The sequence below is a fragment of the Alexandromys fortis genome, unplaced genomic scaffold (genome assembly GCF_014885135.2).
Source record: "Alexandromys fortis isolate MF-2015 unplaced genomic scaffold, M_Fortis_MF-2015_v1.1 scaffold_304, whole genome shotgun sequence".
Taxonomy (NCBI): Eukaryota; Metazoa; Chordata; class Mammalia; order Rodentia; family Cricetidae; genus Alexandromys; species Alexandromys fortis.
In genome coordinates, this window is record NW_026068173.1 from 907806 (window position 1) to 926540 (window position 18735).

At 47.4% G+C, this 18735-nt stretch overlaps 2 protein-coding genes across 8 annotated transcripts; one reads left to right on the forward strand and one right to left on the reverse strand.

Annotated features, from left to right (window-relative positions):
- Window positions 1-7625: 7625 nt before the first annotated feature.
- On the reverse strand, window positions 7626-13059 carry Eif2b4 (eukaryotic translation initiation factor 2B subunit delta). Of its 4 annotated transcripts, none has more exons than XM_050128532.1 (13): window positions 12904-13059; window positions 12495-12538; window positions 12068-12203; window positions 11567-11773; window positions 11121-11203; window positions 10881-10972; window positions 10555-10669; window positions 10295-10371; window positions 10085-10187; window positions 9620-9747; window positions 9324-9501; window positions 7955-8135; window positions 7626-7866 (listed from the first exon to the last, which is right to left on the reverse strand). In XM_050128532.1, exons 1-13 carry the CDS (start codon window positions 12932-12934, stop codon window positions 7667-7669), a joined length of 1575 nt encoding a protein of 524 aa, XP_049984489.1. In that variant the 5' UTR covers window positions 12935-13059; the 3' UTR covers window positions 7626-7666. The 4 variants fall into 4 exon arrangements, with proteins under 4 accessions (XP_049984489.1, XP_049984488.1, XP_049984487.1 ...); XM_050128531.1 differs by having other exon boundaries at window positions 11567-11776; XM_050128530.1 differs by lacking the exon at window positions 12904-13059 and having other exon boundaries at window positions 12495-12850.
- On the forward strand, window positions 11261-18680 carry Snx17 (sorting nexin 17). 4 transcript variants are annotated; one of them, XM_050128535.1, is made up of 15 exons: window positions 11261-11497; window positions 13777-13851; window positions 14698-14815; window positions 15393-15457; window positions 15709-15819; window positions 15915-16005; window positions 16154-16241; window positions 16475-16544; window positions 16788-16880; window positions 16965-17168; window positions 17439-17564; window positions 17682-17759; window positions 17880-17954; window positions 18043-18084; window positions 18170-18680. In XM_050128535.1, the coding sequence occupies exons 1-15, from the start codon at window positions 11450-11452 to the stop codon at window positions 18281-18283; spliced, it is 1398 nt and encodes a 465-aa protein (XP_049984492.1). In that variant the 5' UTR covers window positions 11261-11449; the 3' UTR covers window positions 18284-18680. The 4 variants fall into 4 exon arrangements, with proteins under 4 accessions (XP_049984492.1, XP_049984491.1, XP_049984493.1 ...); XM_050128534.1 differs by lacking the exon at window positions 11261-11497 and adding an exon at window positions 13172-13376; XM_050128536.1 differs by lacking the exon at window positions 11261-11497 and adding an exon at window positions 13428-13510.
- Window positions 18681-18735: the final 55 nt, after the last annotated feature.

Below are 18735 nucleotides of genomic sequence, written 5' to 3' on the forward strand. Positions count from 1 at the left end.
TACTCTTGTCCATTAATTCCCTTGATTAAACATTTAAGAGAAGTGTAGAAGTCGGGTATAATGGTCCACACCTATAATCCCCTCACTGGGGGAGGTGGAGGCCAAAGATCAGCAGTTCAAGGTCATGCTGGACCAAGAAGTTGGAAGCAGCCTTGTCTCAGAAAACAATGAAAAATAAATAAGGGGAAACTGGGGTATGCTTGCTCCCCCTTGTAGTGCTTAGGTACTCAAAGCTGAAGCAGGAAGATCTCTTGAGTCCAGGACTTAAGGCCCTACTTGGTTAACCCTGACACTTAAAACCAAAGTATGGAGTTAGCCAAAACCTATGGGAGGAAAGAAAGGGGACACCCAGTTCTCTCCTGTCCCCTTATGCCCAGAGGCAGCATTTTGAATAGACGTCTTCTCCCCTCTTTCAGATACTGGCTCCTCAACATTGTGTAGGGAGTTACAGATTTACTTCTGTAATGAACACAATCTCTTAAACTCCTACCTCTGGCTTGGTGGTGGTGCGTGGCTATAATCCCTGAACTGGGAGGGAGACCAAGGCCAGCTTGGTCTACAGCCAGGGATGTGCAGAGAACCCCTTGTCTCGAAAGAAAAACCCAAACAACAAAACAAAAATTTTCCTGCCTCTGATTAATTTCCCTTTCACTTTGTCACAAAATTAATGGCTTTATTTTTGAAAAAAAAAATACTTTGTAGCTCAGAGTTCAAGACACAAAGGGCATCAAGATTATTTTCAAACTTCACTAACCCAAGGGCAGTTAACCCCTTTCTCTTTGTAGATTGTGTTTATGCTCAGATTCCATTCTTTCTCAATCTCATTCCTTTACCCTAAGTGCCCTGGAGCTAACCACGGACCTGCTTCAGCCTCCTAAGTGCTCTCAGTATAAGCACAAACCTCCATACCCAGTTTGTCTCAACAAAACGGACCGATGCTTTCTTATTTATGTGGAATAGCTAGTGTATGCACACATGTGGATGCCTTTGGAGGCCAGAAGGGTATGTTAGGTCCCTGGTGCTGGAATTAACAGGTAGCTATGAACCATCTAATATGGGTGCTGGAAATCAAATTCTGGTTCCCTTGAAGAACAGCAAGCACCCTTAACCACTAAGAGCCCCTATCTGGCTACTTTTAACTGTGTATACTCCTTATTCCACGTGCCTGTTTGGCGTGTAACTATATGTAGTTAGTTAGTGAGTGGGTAACTGTGTAGTTAACTATTTTGTTATTTACTGATACTGCTGAGTATTTGTGTGGTCTCTGGTCTTTTGATGGTGTTGCATTGTTGCTATAATTCATGTCTAAGTTACTTCAGACATGCTACTCTGTGGCTAGGCTGAATGCCTCAAAGCTGAGTTGCTGGCTCAAGGTTTAGGTAGGCACATTTGTAGTTTTCATTGAAAAGTATTTTGTTGAGTGTTCTGTGTCTTGGTCTAATGTCTTTTTTGTTTGGTTGGTTGATTGGTTTTGTTTGGGTTTGGTGCTTTTTTAAAAGTTTTGTTTCGTTTTGGTTTTGGGACAAAGGTAGCCTTTGTAGCCTTCGGTGTCTTGGAACTTACTCAGTAGTCCAAGCTGGCCTTGAACTAACAGATCTACCTGCCTCCCAAGTGCTGGGAGTAAAGGTGTGCGCCACTACCGCCCAGCTACGTCTCCAATTTCTTTTTTTTTTTTTTTTAATATTTATTTATTTATTATGTATACACTATTCTGTCTGTGTGTATGTTTGCAGGCCAGAAGAGGGCACCAGATATCATTACAGATGGTTGTGAGCCACCATGTGGTTGCTGGGAATTGAACTCAGGACCTTTGGAAGAGCAGGCAATGCTCTTAACCACTAAGCCATCTCTCCAGCCCCCCCCCTCCCGTCTCCAATTTCTTAATAGTTACCTTTCTGAGCATGAGGTTGACCTTGTTGATTTGCTTAAATTTGGTGACTGAGTGGTACATTCAAAAAGCCCACCAGATTATACTGACCTAAAAGTAAAGATTCCACTCGTAGTCCAAAGCCTGTAGGCTTACCCCTGAGATGGCCAAGATAGGTTTAAGGGTAGCCTGGGTTACATGACAAGATCCTGTCTGGGGGAAAAAAAACAGAAAACACAGGGACCAATTAAGTGTTTATCCTGCCTTTCCAGTACGATTTAGAGTTTAGAAAAACAAACTGATGTGAGGGTCTTACTCCCCACCCATTTCTTTTTGAGTAGGCTCTCTTGCTAAATAACAGCCGGTTCTGTCCACAAATTCGTGATTCTGCTACCTCAGCCTTCCCTGGGCTGGAATACAGGCACATGTCTCCACACTCTTTAAAATGATTGTCATTGCTAAATACGGAATGTGTGAGAGTTAGAAAAAAAGACACTTTTATATTCTGGTGAAATTACTATTCATTAGCATTTGGATAAAACCACTAAATAAAAGGTTCAGGGGAACCTTAAAATGTCAGGCCACATTTATCACTAAAAATAAAGTCACAAATCATTGTTTGCTTGTAGATACAAAGCAATATGAAATACTTCTATCCATTTAGGTATCACTGCCAAAAAGATGACTAGAAAATCATAAGGCTTAAGAGAAACAATGTAAGTGATACCACTTTAAAAGAAAAGAGGTCACTCGGAAAGAAATGTTTCTGTTGAGTGCAAAAGCCGGAACCCTAAGATCTACGGACTAGACAGGTGAGATGCTCTCCTACTGAGCCACATCCCAGCCTTGCTTTTTGAAATATAATAATAAGGTATATGGATTTGTTCGGGCTCTGATTCAGAGTGACCTACTGTAAAAAGCCAATTTTGAGGTCTGGAGAGATAGCTCAGCGGTTAAGAGCACTGACTGTTCTTCTGGAGGTCCTGAGTTTAATTCCCAGCAACCACATGGTGGCTCACAACCATCTGTAATGAGATCTGATGTCCCCTTCTGGCCTGCAGGCATAACACAGTATATATAATAAATATTAAAATATTTTTAAAATAAAAACATTTTAAAAAGCCAATTTTGAGTCAACATGAACATTTGATTTTGGATTAGATAATCCTAAGGAAGCATTATTTAGTATGTGTGAACTGTATTTATTTATTTACATTTATTTATTTTTGGTTTTTTGAGACAGGGTTTCTCTGTGGCTTTGGAGCCTGTCCTGGAACTTGCTCTGTAGACCAGGCTGGCCTTGAACTCATAGGCCCGCCTCTGCCTCCTGAGTGCTGGCATTAAAGGCTTGCACCACTACTGCCTGGCATGAAGAGGATTTTTAGGAAACACGCTGAAGTCTGCAATAATGAAAATGATCAATGTCTGGAATTTTCTCTACAATAACTTCAGCAAGGGAATAAAATAAGGACTGGGGAGATGAAGTTGTCATCTGACTGCCATCCCTGTGTACCCCTCCACAGTTCAATATAATAAAAACTAAAGTGTGGCATATTTCAGCCCTCAGGAAATGGCAGTGGGAGGAGCTTGAGTTCAAGGCCAGCACCAGCTATCCAGTTCACTGTTGTGAAACCAAGTGTCAAAGGAAACAAAAAATGGCAAGTTTTGATAATTGTTACATCTAATGATAAGTATTCTCACACAGTTTACTCTCCCTTTGTTCTATGTAGAAATAAAAAACCTGGGTGGTGGTGGCAGCACACCCTGTTAGTCCCAGTGCTCTGGGAGACAGAAGAAGGTGCATTTCTGTGAGTTTGAGGCCAACCTAGTCTACATAATGAATTCCAGCAGGACCGCTGTCCTAAAAAACAAACAAAAAAAATACACCTTTACAGATGATTTCTATTCCAAGGCTCAGGATCTCTTGGCTCTCACTAAAGCCTCAGTCTACCTTTGTAGCTTTATCTGTGAACATCACCGAACTTTACTCTGCAACGGGCTAGTCCTGTTTTTTCTTTCTTTCTTTGTTCGTGTTTTTTCTTTTTTTTCTTTTTTAAGACAGGGTTTCTCTGTAGCTTTCCTGGAACTAGCTCTTGTAGACCAGGCTGGCCTCGAACTCACAGAGATCCGCCTGCCTCTGCCTCCCAAGTGCTGGGATTAAAGGCGTCGCCGCAGCCGCCACCACCACCGGCAGCCGCCACCACCACCGGCAAGAACTGTTTTTTCACAGGAAGCTATTTCCTCTGCTGATCTGCCTCCTGGTTCTTTTACTGAGAAAGGATTTTCCAAGGACTACATTATGTGTCCCCATTGAAGACAACTATGCTAGGTAGAGCCAGTCACATCGTTCAAGGGGCTCATTTGTGTTGCCTTGAGTTCACAGTGAAGATAGCTCCTCTGCCTTCCTACACTGTCCTTTAACCCGAGGGCCATGAAAGCGGAACCAGGCATTGTGACTCAGCCCACAATTCCCAGCCCTTGGAAGGCGTGATTTAAGCCAACACCTTTTGTTATGGAATATTTTCAGATGTGTTACAATTGCTTATGCTGTGGAACATTTATTTTAATGATGCAAAGATGCATTACATTCTTTTATATTGTATTTGTGAAGCTGTGTTATTTTACCTGACTAAAACACCTGATTGGTCTAATAAAGAGCTGAATGGCCAATAGCAAGGCAGGAGAAAGGATTGGCAGAGCTGGCAATCAGAATAAAACAGGAAGAGAAATCTGGAATGAGGATTCCATTCCATAAAGGAGCAAGAAAACTAGAAGAAGAGTGAAGAGATCTAACTTAACATTAGTGCAGCCACGATAGGCTGCAAACTAACAATACTGGGACTAGACCTCACCCTTACAATAACCAGGAAAAGCCACAAATTGTACCCTGTGGGAGACCAATCAGAATGGAGACAAACAAGTACTAAATGCTCTAGAACATTAAAGATAATTTACATAATCTATATATAGATTGCCAATTTCCTTGCAACAAAACCAGTACCAATCCCTGTTTGACAAAATTTCTGTTACCTCACTCCTGCCCAATCAGAAGTTCAACCCCCATTTGAATCCAGAATTCCCCTGTCCCCCCATTCTTTACTCCTTAAAAACCCTGCCATGGCTGAGCTCAGGGCTTTCTGATCCAGTCGCTGTGTCAGAAGGGACAGCTGGAGAGTCCAAGCTCGAGCTTGCAGTAAAGGCTCTTTGCTTTTGCAGACAAACTTGGACTCCTGGTGGTCTCTTAGGGGCTCATAATATGGGCATAACAAGGATGCTAGGGCCAGCCACCCAGCTACGTAGCCAGACAAAGAATAAGGAGGAAAATTAAATAGAGAAAGATAAAAGGCCAGGGACAAAAGGTAGATGGGATAATTTAAGAAAAACTGACTAGAAACAAGCCAAGCTAAGGCTGGGCATTTATAAGTAATAATAAGATTCCGTGTGGATTTATTTGAGAGCTGGATGGTGAGCCCCCCCCAGAAAAAACAAAAACAAAAAACAACAACAAAAAAACCACAATCTTTTTAAAAATTATTTTTATGTGTATGTGCTTATGCCTATGTGAGTTTATTTGCCCACATGTGCAGGTGCCTGTGGAGTTCTAAGGACATCAGATTCCCTGAAACTGGACGTAGATAGTTATGAGCCACTTTCCTGGTATCAGAGCCAACCAACAATGTCTCAGAAAGTTAAGTGGTGTCACTTAAGTCATTTCTTTAGGCCCGGTAATTTCATATCTGCCTTATGGTAGCAACCCCTAAATGGGTCAAGGTACTTCATATTGCTTTGTATCAGGAAGCAAACAATGATTTATAACTTTATTTTAAAATAATTTTATAGCTAGGGTCTAACTATGTAGCCCAGACTGGTCCCAGATTCAGAAATCTGTCTCTGCTACCTGATTGATGGGATTTAAGGTGTGTCACTTCAGGCATAAGGTTGTCCTTGTCCACAGCCCTAGGCTTCATAAAACCCTGACCAAAACAAAACAAAAAAAACTTATAGATTTGGATTCAGACTGCTTGTGACCACATGAACAACTGTGTTAAGTGAGTTCTTTGTGCCTCAGCTGAGTGGTCTTGGCTGAGTAACCTAACCTCTCTGTGACTCCTTTTCCTCACCTTTAAGAGTCAGAAAGATGTGTTTAGATACAGGCTTTCTCTGTGTAGCTCTGGCTGTCCTGGAACTCACTCTGTAGACCAGGCTGGCTTTGGATTCACAGAGGTTAGCCTTCCCCTGCCTCTCCAATTCTGGGTAAATGTGTAGCTCAGGCTGGCCTTGAACTTGTGATCCTCCTGCCTTCACCTCCTTCAGCAAATCCTACCAGTGTTAGCCATCAAAACCGGCCTTTTAAAATTTTTTTTGTTTTTATTTTATTTTTGGTTCTGGTTTTTCGAGACAGAGTTTCTTTGTAACAGTCCTGGCTGTCCTCGAACTCACTGAGATCCACCTAACCTCTGCCTCCCAAGTGCTGGGATTAAAAGTGTGTGTCACCATTGCCTGGCACAAATAATTTATTTGTTTAAAAAAGTTTTTTAAAAATTATTTAAGGGGGGCTGGAGAGATGGCTTAGAGGGTAAGAGCACTGACTGTTCTTCCAGAGATCCTGAGTTCAATTCCCAGCAACCACATGGTGGCTCACAACCATCTGTAATGAAATCTGGTGCCGTCTTCTGACCTGCTGGCATATATGTAGACAGAACACTGTATACATAATAAATAAAATCTTTAAAAAAATATTATTTAAGGGCTGGAGATATGGCTCAGAGGTTAAGAGTATTGCCTGCTCTTCCAAAGGTCCTGAGTTCAATTCCCAGCAACCACATGGTGGCTCACAACCATCTGTAATGGGGTCTGGTGCCCTCTTCTGGCCTGCAGGCATACACGCAGACAGAATATTGTATACTAAATAAATAAATAAATAAATATTTAAAAAAAATATTATTTAAGGGGCTGGAGAGATGGCTCAGAGGTTAAGAGTACTGGCTGCTCTTCCTGAGGTCCTGAGTTCAATTCCCAGCAACCACATGGTAGCTCACAACCATCTGTAATGAGATCTGGTGCCCTCTTCTGGCGTGTGGGCATACATGGAGGCAGAATGCTGTATACAAAATAAATAAATAAATCTTTTTAAAAAATAAATATATTTAGGTTTTTATTTTTGAGGTTTAGTTTCTTTACGTAGTCCTGGAATTTTGCTGACCTCAAGCTCTTCTTGCATTTGCCTCATGAATGCTGGGATTAAAGACGTGTGCTACCATGTCCAGCTGTTATTTTATGTGTGTTCCCATTGTCTGTGTATGGGCATCATACGCATACCTGAGGTCAGAAGAGGGTGCTGGATGTTCTGGAACTGGAGGTACAGATAGACGAGAGCCACTGTGGATGCTGAGTTGAACACAGGTCCTTTGGAAATTAGTCAGTGAGCCACTTCTGCAGCCCTAGTAGTTGTTTTTGAAACAAGGTTTCCTTTTGTGACACTAGCTAGCTTGGAACTCACGATGTAGACCAGGCTAGCCTTTGGTTTTACAGAGACTGGCCACCCCATCTGGGATTAAGGAAAACTGCCTGTGCCATCATGCCTGGCCTGTGAATACATTTGATGCCTACACAAACCATCATGCTCCCAGCACCGGCCTGGAGCTCACCACCCGAGAAGGGTTTCCACAGAGCTTCACAGTGGGTGATGAGGAGTTGCAGGGTGTGGGTTCCTGACCCCAGAGGTAGAGATGCTCAAAGAAATACAAAGGCAGTAGAGTTATGGCGATCGGGTAAGTTTTTATTGGCCCTTGCTCCCTTTCACTGGTCACTGCTCTTGACTCGAAGGACAACAGGCACAGAGCTACAAGGGATCATGCCCAGTTCTGTGATCACCAGATCCACGAGCTCAGGGGGAGTCACGTCATAGACCAGATTCAATAACCGGAGCGATGGATGGTTCTGCCAGTTCGCCAAGACCACCTGTTCTCCCCGCTTACACTGCAGATCATCGGGGTCATCTACCATGAAGAGAAGTGGCACGGTTTAACTTCCCCTCCCCCTCAAGGCTTTTCCGGTCCCTGAAAACCTCAGTTCTACTCTACTCACCTAGCTCGTTAGAGACAAAGGCATCAGTCTGCACACGTTCACAGAACTTGTATGTTTCACAGCAGACCAGTACTGGAACATTATGTGCTCGAGCTACGAGGGCCAACTGTGCTGTCCCTACCCGAGACATCACAGATCCATTGGCCAGGAGTGCATGAGCTCCCAATAGCACCTTGGAAACCTGTTTGTTTTAGACAATGAGGAAAGGGAAGAAAAAAATGTCATGTTCTATCAGTATATAACAAGGTCCCCTGCTACTGTGCAGAACAGCAGCACTAAGCAACAAACCATGTTGGCTGCTCTTAGAGAACACCCTGTCATCTTGTATCATCCCAGAACAGGGAGACTGCCCTGTTCCTTTTAGTGGCTACTACATTAATAGGATTTCTTCTAATAACTAGACTGTGCTGTTGCATGGAGCAGTTGAATTTTTCTTTTATCTATTTATCATCTATCTATCATCTATCATCTATCAATCAATCATCTGTCTGTCTATCTATCTATCTATCTATCTATCTATCTATCTATCTATCTATCTATCTATTATTTATGCAGTGTTTTGCCTGCACACCAGAGGAGGACACCAGATCTCATTATAGATGGTTGTGAGCCACGATGTGGTTGCTGGGAACTGAACTCAGGATCTCTGGAAGCATAGCCAGTACTCTTAACCTCTGGGCCATCTCTCCAGCCCCCTCTCCCCTACTTTTTTTTGGTTTTTCAAGGCAGGGTTTCTCTGTATAGTCCTGGCTGTTCTGGAACTCTGTAGACGAGGCTGGTCTTGAACTCAGATCTACCTGCCTCTGACTCCCAAGTGCTGAGATTACCAGGTTATATAGGGCAGCTAGTTGCTTTTTTCTATTAAGGATAAAAGATGTTGGGTTTGGTGGTTTATACCTTCAATCCCAGTACTTAGGAGGCAAAGGCAAGCAGAGCTCTGAGTCCAGGCCAGCCAGGACTACATAATGAGACCCTGTCTCCAAAATAAATAAATAGGTTACATGAGAAACCCTGTCTCAAGAAAACAATAATTATAATAATAATATAACAAGGCCATAATAATAAAAAGGCAAGGGCCATGAGATGGCTCAATGGGTGAAGTCATTGCCGACCCTGACCATCTGAGTTCTATCCTCAGGAGGTAAATGGTGGAAAGAAAACTGACTCTTCCAAAAGGTGTTCTCTGACTCCACATGGAGCCAGAGCATTCTGCCTTTGTCAACCCCCACCCCTCACATCCTTCACTCCCCTTCTCCTTCACAATGAGTAATAAATAAATGTAAAAAAAAAAAAAGAATAAAAGATTATGCCTGTATTACTACACCCTTTCCCTTCATCCTCAAAGTTCCTTTTTTATGAGAACCCTCACCTCTGGGAGCACATAGGAGGCTGCAGGAATCAGCAGGTAGGAAGTTGGGACCCCAGCACGGACAAGAGAACGGAGCATGTGCCTTCCCTCAAGTCGGGGCCGGCTGTCCACCACCACCACTCGAAACTGCTTACCCTCAACCCATGCTTCCTGAAGAATCCGTGACACTAGAGAGGAGCTAGATATGGAGGAGAAAAGTGTGACTAACTGGTGGCCAGCCTATTTGCAAAGGCAAGGGGCAGGCATTTCTCTGACTGTTCCCCTCCCCAGTTTTCTCGGTCAGGTGTTGACCATACCATCCATATACCAGGATCACGTCCCCATTACTGATCTTCTTAGAAGCAAATCGTGAAATTGCCTGAGCTGCAAGCACGATCTTCTCTTGCATATACCGATCGATGGCTTCTCTAAGTTCTGACTTGGCCTAAGTGTCAAGAGAGCATGGTGGCACACAACTTTGATCCCAGTGCTCAGGAAGCAGGAGGATCCCTGAGTCTGAGCCAACTTGGTCTATATAGCAAGATCCAGGACACAATTGAGACTACATAGACTATCTCAAAGCAAAAATCATGCCATATGCTTGAATAAATACATAACAATGGGCCTGAACTGGGCCCCAATATGCCAAGAGCGCAAGTCACTTCCCTAGGCAGTGACTAGGGTCATGTGGCATGCCAACACATGTCTTTTGAGAGTTTGGAATGTGCTGTTTATCCTAACCACAGGCACATGCCTTTCCTGTTCCCAGAACCCTTCATCACCTCCTCTTCCCGCTTGGAGCTGCTCATGCCAGTGATTTCCTTGTTAAGGAACTTGATGGCGTTGCACATGCTTGCCGACAGGGGGCGGCACTGGGCCAGGAAGCTGCAACAACAATACCTCAAGTTTGTGCAACTGGTTAGGACTTAAAGAGAACAGCAGGATTAAAATAGTGATGGGCATAAATAAAGGCCCTGCACGGCTGTGCTCACCTGATGTAGGGTTTTAGTTTATTTACAAGATCCCTGGAGAGTTCCTCACTGGGAGGTGTTGTGTAATCCTGAATCACCTAAAGAATACACACTCAGATCAGCAAAATGCCCCCTAACGAAGGTCTCTGAAACGGGGCAGAGGCAAGCTTCATTAGGAAAGTGCTCAGCATGTGAGTTGTTACTTCTCTGCCCCAGAGATGACTGGGGAAACATGCTGGGTAGTCCTGCAGAGTCAGGTAGAGACAGAGAACAGGACATACCTGCTGCAAGGCGTGGAGGAGTGCGATGCACCGGGCATTGGAGCCACTGACAAGGCCCTGGGAGTACTGCAGACCAAGTCGCACCATGGCTGGGTGGATCACAGAGGATGGGACGCTGATGGGATGGTGGTGTCACATACTTTTTAAGGGAACTTGAGTGCCTCTTGCCCCATGCCCCTGATGAGAAGGAACCCTCTTCACTAGTACAGACTCCCCGATTCCTATAGATTCACCCTGAGTGGTACCCCCCCCATGACATCTCTAATTTCCAGCGACACTGGGTTCCTCAACCCCCTAGACTTAGAACAATTTCCCTAAGATCCTACCTCATGTACTGGGTCAAGGAGTTTTGTCTGCTGTACTGGGGTAGGTGGGAGAAGAGACTGACTTTGGATCCATAATCCTTTCGTGTAGGAACCTTGACAAAACCAAAGGAATGTGATCAATAATTCAGAGTTCAAAACTTCCGGGACAGAGCTGGAAAGAAAGTAAACTCACTTCTTTGACCCCACTGCTCAGGGTGTTGCCAGCCCTTTACTTTGCTAGGGCACTTCGGCACTCCCTACCTGCTGTCGCTCTGGCTTTCTGGTAAGCCTCCTCGGAGGTGAGGGGTTGTCGACCTGGGTGGGCTCCGGGAGGCGCTTCACACCTGGAAGTTAATGGGATGGTTTTTCTGTTTTTGTTTTATTTTATGTTTGGTTTTTTGAGACGGGGTTTCTCTGTGTAACAGTCCTGACTGTCCTGGAACTCACTCTGTAGACCAGGCTGGGCTTGAACTGAGATCCGCCTGCCCCGGATCCCAAGTGCTGTAGTTAAAGGTGTGAGCCACCACTGCCTGGCCTTGACATGTGTTTTCAGTGCATGTGGGACAGCAGGAAATTAACAAGTTGGGAAGATGGAGCAGGAAGAGTCAACAGAAAAAGTTCAAACTCTGTCTCCTAAGGTAAGAACGGGAGTCCATGCTGGCACAAGAAGTTGGAGAAATTGGAGTTTTAACAAGAAAAGAAGATACCTGCGGAGGCTTCTCCAGCTGTACTGGGGCAGGCCTGAGGAGGGGGCCCTTCTTGTTCCCCTTTCCTTGCCTGTTTCAGGGCCCGCTCTGCCTCCTGCTTGGCTCTCCTTTCAGCACGAAGTTCGGCCTTACTCCGGCCAGCTGGAACTTTCTCCCCAGCAGTGCCTCCCGATTGACTCCCGGGTCCTGGGAGTTCTCTGGTTGGGTCTACTAAAGACAGGAAGAAGTCCAAGCCTAAGGATGGTCTCTGTCCCAACCAATGTTCTCCCCATCCCTCTCCCCCCCCCCCCCCCCCCCCCCCCCCCCTTTTTTTTTTTTTTTTTTTTGTCACTTTATATATCACTGGCTGGCCTGGAATTCACTGTGTAGACTAGGCTGGCCTCATTTGTCTCTGCCTCCTACATAATCTCTTCTGTACTTGCTCAGATCAACTTTGTTCTGTCTTCCCCACCAAATCCCTCAACCAGCGTCCTACCCCAGGTCTTTAAAGAGTCGCCGCACCTTGCCGCTGAGCTGCAGATACGGTAGAGCCAGCGTCTTGGTCTGCCCCCCTTTCCTCCTTCCGCTTCTTCTTCTGCTGTTTCTTTTCTTTCCGAAGCTGAAGCTTCTCTTCTTGGGTCATCTCCCGCCCCGCTGCCTGAGACACAGACACAGTAACTGCTCTTCCCCAGGCCAAAAGTGTATCAACACTACTGGATGCGTACTAGATTCCCACAAGGTTAAGTCCCTAATCCTTTCTTACTTCTGTTACAAGTCTACATCTCATACGGAGAGAAACTTCTTCAGAGCCATAGTTACATACTGTTAAACTGTAAAAATCTGGTTCTACTGAGAAATGAACTGAAAAGGGACGGGAGACGGGGCTGAAAGGTGACACAGCTTTCTATGCAGCGCTTGACAGACGACTTGGGAGGTCTCCCTCACTTACCCCTGGTCGAGGAGAAAGTTCTGTTTTCATCTCGGATCTGGACTCTGCATCAGAAAACAGGGCACAGAGTGAGCCAGAGAGGCTCCGGGAGGGCTTGGGGAGACTTGTCGGCGCAGTAGGCTGCTGGGTTGGCATGACCACAGCTCGGGGGCCCGGCGCCAGGCGCTCCGGGTTCCGCGTGGGGACGCACTGCGCGGCAGGATCAAAGGACGGGCGGGGGAGGAAAAGGGTCAGTCACCGTTCTGGGAACAGCCGGCAAGCAGCACCGAGCTGCGCCCTAGATCATATAAACCAGTCCGGGGATGCGCAGAAACTGGGAGGCAAGGCCCAAAGGCGCTCGGGGCTCCGCACCAGCGACCCGACGCTTATCTGCCCCTGTACCAGTTGGTGCAGCCAGCCTTTCACTTACCTTCGCGAACGGCCACCGCCACTGCAGCCATGACTGTCGGTCCTAGGCTCCTCCCGCCGAGGTCACTCAAACTACAGCGCCACCTGGGTTACAGGCTACTCTGCCGCCTCCGGCGGAGTTAATCCCCAGAGGACTACAACTTCCGGCGTGCACTGGGTCCCGCCCCGGACTACGGGTCGTGGTGAGGACCATAGGACTTTGGGCTACCAATTAGGATAGTCTTTGGCCCTCGACTACAGCTCCCAGCATGCCGAGGTTGCTGCTCGCAGAGCCTACGTCCTACAGCCTTCCCACCTCGGAGTTCAGGCCCCCCAAAATGGCGAGCTGGGCTGCGGAGACGCGCTGAGTGGTGGAGGCGAGCGAACAGAGCCGCTACGGCCCTGGTAGTCCGGAGCTCTGCCTTAGGGAACATGCACTTTTCCATTCCTGAAACCGAGTCCCGCAGCGGGGACAGCGGCGGCTCCGCCTACGTGGTGAGGAGCTGCTAGAGCTGGGCCGGGGCGGGGATAACGGGCCGGAGCCCTCGGAGCGGCCTCCAGCCTTCGAACCTCCCTGGAAGCCATCTCACGTCTCAGCTTCGTACAGAAGTCACCCCAAGCTCCAATAGGTTCTTTGGGCGATTCCTTTCCCCGGCCAGGCCGCGACTGGTGGTGGGCATTACTGTCATCTCCGGAGGGAGACTGCCGCACAAGCGCCCGAATTTCCCCTGCACTGGGCCTACTGCTTGGAACCTGCCCCCCCCCCGGGGTGGGGGTGGGGGGGCAGGCCACGTCCTGGGAAGTTTCGGCACGTTGCGCAGACGGCCAGGCTTCTGGGGGCAAGAGGTGATTCGGACTTCGACCCTGAGCTATTTGCCTGCTTTTGTGTCCTCAGGCCTATAACATTCACGTGAATGGAGTCCTGCACTGTCGGGTGCGCTACAGCCAGCTCCTGGGGCTGCACGAGCAGGTGGGAGGAGAGCCCCTATCTAGATGCAGCTTCAAGCCCTTCCATACTCATGGACATTAATCCCCTTTCACTGCATTCACCTTTAACCCCTGCCACAGTGGAAGGTGTGTCTTGTTAGCATGACATTCCGGGGACCTCCCTAAGCAAGTTGTCCCACAGTACCTGCTCCTCCCTATAATCACGCCCGCCTTCCTTTTTTTCTGAACTGCTTTTTCATCCTTTGCCCCTGCATGAAAAAAAAAAAAGCCAAAACGAAGCCAATTAGCCCAAGCACGTTCCTTCTGTCACTCCAACTAGAACTTTGAAATTCGTTTCCCTCCTTACTGCAAACCGTTCACTGATTCCTTCGCTCGTTCTAGGCTTCTTTCATGTGTAACTGTTCGGATAGTCTTGTATCTGTGATACAATGTTTCCATTCCTCACGGTACTCCGTAGACAGCCCTCGTTCTACTGACAGCTAGTTGTCAGTCCTGAGCAAGTTACCTAATTTCTCCAAATGAAAACTAGACAATTAGCAAAGTCCCTTCCATACACTGTGTGAGTATACTGTGACTTTATTATTTGTGCGCATGGATGTTCCCTGTAAATGTTGTCTGCTTCCTGTGAGGGTTCAGTTAGAGACATCGAAGGGGCTCCTGGACCATGAAAACCCACCCTACAGTGTGGAGGTGCTCATACATATTAATATATCTAAGAATTTATACCCAGGATCCATGAGATCCTGACTCTTCCAAAGTCATCTTTCCTCAGATGACCACTTGGAGAGGGGAACTCAGGACTTGGCGAGTCTCAATTGCCACTTATCCGCTTACGTGAAGAATTTTCTCTTTCTCTCTCTCCACATAGCTCCGGAAGGAGTATGGGGCCAATGTGCTTCCTGCGTTTCCCCCAAAGAAGCTTTTCTCTCTGACGCCTGCAGAGGTAGAACAGAGGCGAGAGCAGTTAGAGAAATACATGCAAGCTGGTGAGTGGATGGATGAGCTCGAGGACCCTGGGAAGAGAGTAAGTCAGGTGGCTCTGTCATAGTTAGAAAGCCTCCTTTGTGGTGTTCCCTAATTAGTAAAGTGCCCTCACGGATTTGAAACTCCAGACTAGTAAAGCAACCCGGAATTACTAGTAGAACACTAGCTGTTTTTTAAAGACACGGTTTCTCCGTGTAGCTTTGGCTGTCCTCAAACTCAGACATCTGCCTGCCTCTGTTTCCCAAGTGCTGGAATTACAGGCGTGTGCCACCACCGCCTGGCTGTAACACTAGTTTTAGGAGTAATTTAGATGGGTGGGGAGAACTTTGTATCGGATATGCTTTAGGTTAACGTCATTGTTATTTCCCTAGTTCTGTAGACTGGACTCAACTAGATGGCAGCCAAGGGTAGGGCAGGTGAAGAATTTATACAAACTGTGTGTGAGGTGAGGCCAGCTGGGGGATATGGCAGGCCACCATCAGCCCAGGAAATGGGGTTGGGGTACTTACGAAGAAGAGGACTTGGGGAAGCCAAGAGTGAGTCCTGAGTCACTATGATATCATTCTCTTGACCCCACAGTTCGGCAAGACCCATTGCTTGGGAGCAGTGAGACCTTTAATAGTTTTCTACGTCGGGCCCAACAGGTAACCCCTATTTAAGAGAAAGACCTGATGGGGGACCATGTCATTTTAATTACAAGGTTATTATCTGGCATTTAAAAGAAGGGTTTTTTTTTTTTTTATGGAACAAAGCTTCTGTTGCACCACTGAAATTCAGAAGTCCAGTCTGAGTTTAAGAACCACACCAGCAGGGTTAGGAAGTTAGGGTGCATCTAAACAGGACCCTAGGCCTACACTAATAAGGTAGTGCCTCCCATCCTTGTCTGTCCATACAGGAGACACAGCAAGTCCCCACAGAGGAGGTTTCCTTGGAAGTGCTGCTCAGCAATGGACAGAAAGTTCTGGTCAATGTGTTAACGTCTGACCAGACTGAAGATGTCCTGGAGGTGAGATGCACGTTTAGTGCAGCCCCTCTGCCCACTGAGCACCAAGTCCTGCACTGGAACTAGCCGGTTGGATAAGCTGTACTTCCTGTTCCCAGGCTGTAGCTGCAAAGCTGGATCTTCCGGATGACTTGATTGGGTATTTTAGTCTCTTCCTTGTTCGAGAAAAAGAGGATGGAGCCTTTTCTTGTGAGTGTCTCTGGCCCTTACCGCTTGAGCACTGCTTCTGGCAGTGAGTTCCGTCTGCCTCTTGTCTGAAGGGAACATTTCCTCCAAGCACTTCCTTTGGTTTCCCTTCCTCTTTAGTCTGACCACACTTTTCTTTTTTAATCCACAGTTGTACGGAAGCTGCAGGAGTTTGAGCTGCCTTATGTATCTGTCACCAGTCTTCGGAGTCACGAGTACAAGATTGTGCTAAGAAAGAGGTCAGGGCCCAGGCCTGGGTTGGATTGCTGGCCACATGCTGAGGGGGCTTCATCTGGCCAAGGGAGCAATGCTGGCTGTTTTACCCACACCTCCCACCCTCCTTCCAGTGTACTGCAATGAATTAGCCCATAGTTGCAATTACTTCTGTTTTCCCATTTCCATCCTGCCTTTGCCTTACCCCCTTACCCCAGCGTAGCCCCCCCTTACTCCTTTCCACCCCTTGGCTTCACAGTTACTGGGACTCTGCCTATGATGACGATGTCATGGAGAATCGGGTTGGCCTGAACCTGCTTTATGCTCAGGTGAGCTTAGAGCTACATCAGAACCCTTGCCCTGAAATGACTATGGTATTCCATTTTCCCAAGAAAACTCCTTCCATGTCTCTGGTCCCTGTTCACGGGGAAGTTCATAGAACATGATCAGAGCTCCTGGCACACTCCGCTTCTCTGAACTGATAAAATCAGGGTCTCACGCAGGTGCTTCTCAACTCATTTTGATTACTGCACTGAAGCCCCAGCCTCATTCATTGTCTCCGCTGTATGTAGACGGTGTCCGATATTGAGCATGGGTGGATCCTAGTCACCAAAGAGCAGCACCGGCAGCTCAAATCTCTGCAAGACAAAGTCTCCAAGAAGGAGGTGAGCTTTTTGCCCTGTCTCCCCTGAACAGCCAAGTCTGCGCTACCCCCTCGTGACTAAGCACACTTGGTGACCATCTTTCAGTTCTTACGACTGGCCCAAACCCTGCGGCACTATGGCTACCTGCGCTTTGATGCCTGTGTGGCTGACTTTCCAGAGAAGGACTGCCCTGTGGTGGTCAGCGCAGGCAACAGTGAGCTCAGTCTCCAGCTGCGACTGCCTGGCCAGCAACTCCGTGAAGGCTCTTTCCGGGTTACCCGCATGCGATGCTGGCGGGTCACCTCCTCTGTAAGTCGAGTTTTGTTTCTGTTTTTGAGACAACTTCTAGTCATGTCCCCATTACTGACCTGGAACTATGTAGGCCAGTTATGCTTGAACTCATGATCCTCCTGCCTCAGCTTTTCAAGGCTTAGGATTAGCACACCTGACTTTCTTCTGTGACTTGGGATGAGAGGGAAGGCCTTCTGAGATGGGACCTGCCAAGCCTTGGGATCCCAGGCTGCAGAGGTCCACAACTTGACCACAATGAAATCAGCCCGAGTCCTATTCCTCTTTTAGGTGCCACTCCCCAGTGGAAGCACGAGCAGTCCTAGCCGGGGTCGGGGTGAGGTGCGTCTGGAACTGGCTTTCGAATACCTCATGAGCAAGGACCGGCTACAGTGGGTCACCATCACCAGCCCACAGGTGTGAGCCCATAGGTCCCTAAGTCTAGACTTCCAGGACTCCACGTGAATGGGAGCCCTTGTTAGGAGATCTGGCTAGGGATAGTATCTCTAATCAGGCTGAGCTTCTTCCCCTCAGGCTATTATGATGAGCATCTGCTTGCAGTCCATGGTGGACGAGCTGATGGTGAAGAAGTCCGGGGGCAGTATCAGGAAGGTAAATGGCACCAGAGGCCAAGCAGTTATGTGGCCATGCTCTCCTGTTGTGTTCTGGGAATGAGGTTTCTCTTGGGAGGAAGGGGAAGAGGCTGGGCTCTGAGGAGGTTTCTGTCCTTAGATGCTGCGTCGGCGAGTGGGGGGTACCCTGAAACGTTCAGACAGCCAGCAAGCAGTGAAGTCTCCACCATTGCTCGTAAGTTAATGTCCATCAGTGCCTTGGCTCCTAGCCCTGCCTTCCCATCCCTGTTCCTAAACCTAACTGATCTGCCTCCTCTTCCCAGGAGTCACCAGACGCCAGCCGGGAATCCATGGTCAAACTCTCAGTGAGTTACTGGGTTGGTGAGGTTGACTGCAAGGGGCTGGCACACAGGTTGCTGCCCTCTGACCCTCCTCCCACCTCTGTTACAGAGTAAGCTGAGTGCCGTGAGCTTGCGGGGAATTGGCAGTCCCAGCACAGATGCCAGTGCCAGTGCCGTCCATGGCAATTTCGCCTTCGAGGGCATTGGAGATGAGGATCTGTAATCTCAGCTGCCTGGATGTCTGCCCTCTACCCCAGAGGAAATTTACACAAACTTGCCCTGTGCCTATGCTCCCAAGTTAGGGGAGTCTTTTCCTACTCCCTTCCTACTTTTTTTTTTTTTTTTCCTTTTGGCCAGGGGCCTCCTAACCTACCTTCCTTTTCCTGGGCTGGCTACACAAAAGATCACTCTTTTTCAGAGCTGGCTCTTTATGCCAAATTAGCATTTAGTATTTTGCACAAAGTCCAAGGGACCAGGACTGCTTGCCTTGGGGAGGAGCTAGTGTTCCCCATGGGCTGTCTCTGGCTTTTTAGGGCCAGGCCATGGGCAAAAGGGTGGGCAGAGGTCTGTGAATGGTCTGACCAACTCCCCATCATTAAACTCAGCCTGACTGCTGCCTACCTCTGGTTCCCTCACTAAGGGTAAGGCCTGTGTGCCATTGCCAATTCAGCATAG